This window comes from Cebus imitator, unplaced genomic scaffold (assembly GCF_001604975.1).
Source record: "Cebus imitator isolate Cc_AM_T3 unplaced genomic scaffold, Cebus_imitator-1.0 Scaffold406, whole genome shotgun sequence".
Taxonomy (NCBI): Eukaryota; Metazoa; Chordata; class Mammalia; order Primates; family Cebidae; genus Cebus; species Cebus imitator.
The window spans coordinates 1311138-1317247 of record NW_016107721.1 but is presented as its reverse complement, the minus strand read 5'-3'; the positions used below and the strand labels follow the sequence as shown (position 1 = coordinate 1317247).

Here is a 6110-nt window from a genome sequence, read left to right as displayed (position 1 = left end):
ACAAGAGGGAAACTCCGTCTCAAAAAAAAAAAAAGCTGTTCAGCAGGTGCAGTTTAGAAGAGCAGACTGGAATCAGACTTGGGGGAGTAGGCAGATAGGCCAGGCAGGCCAGCAGGGGGTGCTGTGGGACTGCACTGGGAGGTAGCAGTGGGCATAGGAGGGTTCCAGACTATGTGTCCTGGGCCCAGTCTACTGAATAGGCTGGGAGTAAGGTGGGGAGAGGGTGCTCCAGGGATCCTGCCTGCTGCACCTGGGTAGGTGGTGGTGTCAATTCCTGGGAGGGAGAGCTGGGAGGGAGACTGGGAGAGAGAGAGCTGATCTCAGGTTTCGGTGGGTTGAATTTGAGGTGTTTGGGACATCCAAATGGCAAAGTGCAGCGGAGTAGGCAGCTCAGTGACCAGCCTGAGTACCCAGCAGCATGGCAGTACAACATTCAGGTGGGTCACGGATGAGAGAAGATTCAGCAGAACGGTGGGCAGGGCAGAGACAGTGAGGGCGGACAACTCTTAAGGTGTCTGGCTATAGCCAGGTGCGGTGGCGGGGGCCCAGCTACTCAGGAGGCTGAGGCAGATGGGTCCCTTGAGCCCAGGAGTTTAAGGCTGCAGTGAGCTATGGTTGTGCCACTGTACTCCAGCCTGGGTGACAGCAAGTTCCTGTCTCTAATGTGGCCGGTGTCAAGCACTTTATTTTTGAGTTAGAGTCTCTGTTGCCCATGCTGGAGTGCAGAGGCACGATCTTGGCTCGCTACAACCTCTGCCTCCTGGGTTTAAGTGATTCTTCTGCCTCAGCCTCCCGAGTTGTTGGGACTACAGGTGCGCACAACAGCCGGCTGATTTTTGTATTTTTAATAGACACAAGATTTCACCATGTTGGCCAGACTGGTCTCGAACTCCTGACTTCAGATGATCCACTGGCCTCGGCCTCCCAAAGTTCTGGGATTACAGGTGTAAGTCACTGCACCTGGCTGACAAGCAGTTTACATACTTCAGGGAAGGACCCAGCAGACAGAGGCTGCAGAGCACAGCCCTGAGGAAGCAGAGAGGGGCCCAGAGCCTGGAGGACGCTGGCCTTGCATGGAGGAAGGATGGGTGTGGGTGTGGGTGCAGGACGGGAGGCTTCACTGCTGACCTTGGTTTCCTGGCAGAGGAGGCAGGGTCCTTTGGCAGAGAGGAGAAAGGAGGCACTGGGTGAGGGCAGCAAAAGTTTTTTTTTTTGTTTTTTTTTTGAGACGGAGTTTCGCTCTTGTTACCCAGGCTGGAGTGCAATGGCGCGATCTCGGCTCACCGCAACCTCCGCCTCCTGGGTTCAGGCAATTCTCCTGCCTCAGCCTCCTGAGTAGCTGGGACTACAGACATGCGCCACCATGCCCAGCTAATTTTTTGTATTTTTAGTAGAGACGGGGTTTCACCATGTTGACCAGGATGGTCTCGATCTCTTGACCTCGTGATCCACCCGCCTCGGCCTCCCAAAGTGCTGGGATTACAGGCTTGAGCCACCGCGCCCGGCCAGCAAAAGTTTTAAGTAGCCTTCTAGAATGGAGGACGCTGAGTAAGGAAGCAAGATTGCTTTTGGGGTTGGAGGCCATAAACAGCTCCCCAGGGGTGCGTGTTCCACTTGAGACGGGCTATCCATTTAACGCCTGTGTCCTGGGCACGGTGGACTCTTTGTGTTCTTTCTTCAAATACTCAACTTGAGACAGGTTTATTAATTAGTGATTTCACAGTATCCTTTCACAGGCTGAGACTCACTCCAACTATCCCCTCAACAATCCCCAAGGTGTCAGATGGGGGCCCCTTCCTGCTGTCTTCTCTAGCCAGCCTTAAAAACCCCAGACACACCAGCCTGGGAACGATCTCAGTGTGGAATTTTAAGTCACCTTGTCAGCACAGACACCTCTGGGGTTCCCAGAAGACTTGTGGCAGAGTTCTCTAAACCGAACCTGGAGAGGGCAAGGTTTTCACGCAGGAACCACATCAATTCACCTAAAACTCACGCCTACAACCCTCTGTGATAAAAGAGTTCCGTTTCTTCTGTTAAGGACTGAATATCCTCTTCAAGCTGACTGCACTGTATCTGAAAAATAGTTAAATTCATATTTCTATTAATAGTTTTTCTTGCCTCAGAAGCCAAGTTAAAAAACAAATCATTTTCTGAAAGCAACCATTTCACAGTACATCTTTTTCAATAATGTCTAATCCATAGCAGAAAATGTAACCTATTTTCTTTTAAATCATCCAAGTAGTAAAGGAACTTCTTTTAAACTTTTTTTTTTTTTTTTTGAGACAGAGTCTTGCTCTGTTGCCCAGGCTGGAGTGCAGTGGCACGATCTCAGCTCACTGCAACCTCCACCTTAGAGGTTCAAGTGATGCTCATGCCTCAGCCACCCGAGTAGCTGGGACCACAGGCACGCATCACCACCCTTGGCCTATTATTGTTGTTTACATTTGTTTATAATTGAAAGTTTCCATTAAAAAGTTTTAAGATGGCTGGGCACAATAGCTCATGCGTGTAAACCCAACACTTTGAGAGAGGCTGAGGCGGGTAGATCACTTGAGGCTGGGAGTTCAAGACCAGCCTGGCTAACATGGTGAAACCCCATCTCTACAAAAAATACAAAAATTAGCCAGGCATGGTGGCACATGCCTGTAGTCCCAGCCACTCTGGTGGCTGAGGCACAAGAATTGCTTGAACTTGGGAGGTGGAGGTTACAGCGAGCTGAGATCAGGAGGATCACTTGAGCTGGGGAGTTTGCAATCAGCCTGGGCAATATAGTGTGACCCCATCTATACAAAAAAATAAAAAATTATCCAAGTGTGGTGGTGCGTTCCTGTAGTCCTAGCTACTTGGCAGTCTGAGGCCAGAGGATCACTTGAGCCTGGGAGTCGAGGCTGAAGTAAGCCGTGATCATAACTGCCCTCCAGCCTGAGCAACAGAGTGAAACCCTGTTTCAAACATACAAACAAAAAATAAATGTAGAAAGAATGTAATGAACTCAGCCCAACAGGGTATTTTCAAAGTACAGCAAGCATGTCTTAGCATCTGGGGTCATGCATGAGATGGACTCCCTTTCCTGCCCCAACTCTGGCCTCTGGGAGTTCTGCCCCTTTCAACCTTGCATGACTCACCTGCGGCCCACCTCCTCGGTCTGGCTGTGTAGGCCCTGGCACCTGGCCCCCAGTCCTTGCAGCCTCCCCACCCTCCACTGGGTATGAAATCTTCCCTCTCCGCTCAAGTGATCCTCCCACCGCAGCCTTCTGAGTAGCTGGGACTGCACGTATGTGCCACTTCACCCTACTAATTTTATTTTTTTGAGACAGGGTCTCACTCTGTGGGCCCACTGTAGCCTTGACCTCCCATGCTCAGGTGATCCGCCTACCTTATCTGCCTGAGTAGCTGGGACTACAGGTACATACCACCATGCCTGGCTAATTATTATTATTTTTTCTTTTTAAAAATTTTGTTTCAGAATAGGGATGAGGTCCGGGGTGATCTCGAACCCTGAGCTCAAGTGATCCTCCCACCCTTGGCCTCCCGGAGTGCTGGGATTACAGATGTGAGCCACCATGCCTGGCCTGAAATTTTATTCTGAGATGCTGTCTCACTCCCCAAGCTCCCACCTACAGCACCAGTAATAAGCATAACTATTTGAAACTTCTACGTTGTGCTGGCAAAGTTGCTTGAATGAATGATCCTACAACCTAAACCTATAAAATCTGGGATCCGAACAAGATCATTCCATAAACATAAATGCTTTTGAAGGCATATATATTTATAGTGACAGAAACAAGCACTTGAAAGTTTTAGTCAAGAAACTGCTAATATCTGCTAGCATCAATAATATCCTTGACATCTGCTAGAAATTTATGGCAGAGCTTTGGACATTAAAAAAAGCTGACTTTCAAAGGCCGGGCACAGTGGCTCACGCCTGTAATCCCAGCACTTTGGGAGGCCGAGGCGGGTGGATCACAAGGTCAAGAGATCGAGACCATCCTGGTCAACACGGTGAAACCCCGTCTCTACTAAAACTACAAAAAATTAGCTGGGCATGGTGGCGCGTGCCTATAATCCCAGCTATTCAGGAGGCTGAGGCAGGAGAATTGCCTGAACCCAGGAGGCGGAGGTTGCGGTGAGCCGAGATCGCGCCATTGCACTCCAGCCTGGGTAACAAGAGCGAAACTCCGTCTCAAAAAAAAAAAAAAGCTGACTTTCTGACTTAAAAAAACAAAAACGTCCTTGCTACCTATTAAGCAACAACCCTTTGCAGAGATGCCATTACCTTCAGCTCTCTTTAACAGATAAGGAAACTAAGCAAGTTGACCAAGGTCATGGAGAAGCTGGAATCTGAGTCCAGGCAGTCTGACTCATCATAAATTCCATTATAAATTATCTACAGAACTGGGCTGTCCAGTAGCCACTAAGCACACAAGAGTACCTCATTTAAAATTTAACTTGGCCGGGCATGGTGGCTCACACCTGTTATCCCAGCACTTTGGGAGGCCAAGGCAGGCAGATCACCTGAGGTCAGGAGTTCAAGACCAGCCTGACCAGTGTAGAGAAACCCCATCTCTACTAAAAATACAAAATTAGCCAGGCATGGTGGTGCATGCCTGTAATCCCAGCTACTTGGGAGACTGAGGCAGAAGAATCACTTGAGCCCGGGAAGCGGAGGTTGCAATGAGCCGAGATCGTGCCACTGCCCTCCAGCCTGGGCAACAAGAGCAAAACTCTGTCTCTAAATAAGTCAATAAAATTTAAGTTAATTTACAATTCAGTTTCCTAGTCATACCAGCCTCTCTTGAAGTGCTCAGTAGCACATGTAGCTCATGGCTACCATACTGGACAGCACCAAGCTATTATAGAACATTTCCATCACTGCAGAAAGTTCCACTGGACAGGGTGTAGTTACAGAAGATTCTGGAGTATTTAAAATTTCTTTAATTAAATATTTTTATAAGATTTCTTTTTATGCTCCAGAAAAAAATGCTTATGAAATACTGTTAAAGAAAAACAGAACCCAAAACTGCACCAAGAGATTTGAGGGATAGAATTAGATATAAATATCATTACAGTCAACCCTTGGATAATACAAGTTTGAAGGATGCAGGTCCACTTATACATTGATTTTCTTCCCCCTCGGTCACCCCTGAGACAGCAAGACCAACCCCTCTTCCTCCTCCGCAGCCTCCTCAACATGAAGATGACGAGGATGATGACCTTGATCCTCACTGGAACTGATGACTCACTTTCACTTAATGAACAGTAAATACATTTTCTCCTTATGATTTTTATTTATTTATTTATTTTTTTTGAGACAGACTCTTACTCTGTCAACCAGGCTGGAGTGCAATGTCATGATCTTGGCTCATTGCAACCTCCACCTCCCCAGGTTCAAGTGATTCTCCTGCCTCGGCTTCCTGAGTAGCTGCTATTACGGGCACCACCACACCTGGCTAATTTTTATATTTTTAGTAGAGCTGGGGTTTTACCATGTTGACTAAGTTGCTCTTGAATTCCTGATCTCAAGTTATCCACCTGCCTCAGCTTCCCAAAGCTTTTTTTTTTTTTTTAAGACGGGGTTTCACCATGTTGGTTAGGCTGGTCTTGAACTCCTGACCTCAGGTGATCCACCCGCCTAGGCCTCCAAAGTGCTTGGATTATAGGCATGAGCCACCACACCCGGCCTCCCCAAAGCTTTTTTTTTTTTTTTTTACAGGCGTGAGCCACTGCACCTGGCCTGATTTTCTTAATAACATTCTGTTTTTCTCTAGTTTATTGTAGGAATATAGCATATAACACATATACAAAATATGTGTTACTTGATTTTTTATGTTATTGGTAAGCCTTCCAGTCAACGGTAGGCTATTAATAGTTAAGTTTTTGGGGAGTCAGAGCTTATACTTGGATTTTTGACTCCTAACCCCCAGGTTGTTCAAAAGTCAGCTGTATTTTGTTTGTTTGTTTGTTTTTAAGAGACGAGGCCAGGCTGGTCTTGAACTCCTGACCTCAGGTGATCCACCCGCCTCAGCCTCCCAAAGTGCTGGGATTACAGGCATGAGCCACTGCATCCGGCTTTTTTTATATATTTCTTTATGTGTATGGGTAGCAATGTT

General features: G+C 47.4%; 1 protein-coding gene across 1 annotated transcript in view; it reads right to left on the bottom strand.

The window, feature by feature from the left end:
• Positions 1 to 1669: 1669 nt before the first annotated feature.
• SFXN4 (sideroflexin 4) overlaps positions 1670 to 6110 on the bottom strand; it is a 22962-nt gene continuing 18521 nt past the window's right edge. The window contains exon 14 of the mRNA XM_017509075.2: positions 1670 to 2073. Coding sequence (XP_017364564.1) covers positions 1996 to 2073 — 78 coding nt within the window. The 3' untranslated portion in view covers positions 1670 to 1995. The remainder of the gene's footprint in view (positions 2074 to 6110) is intronic.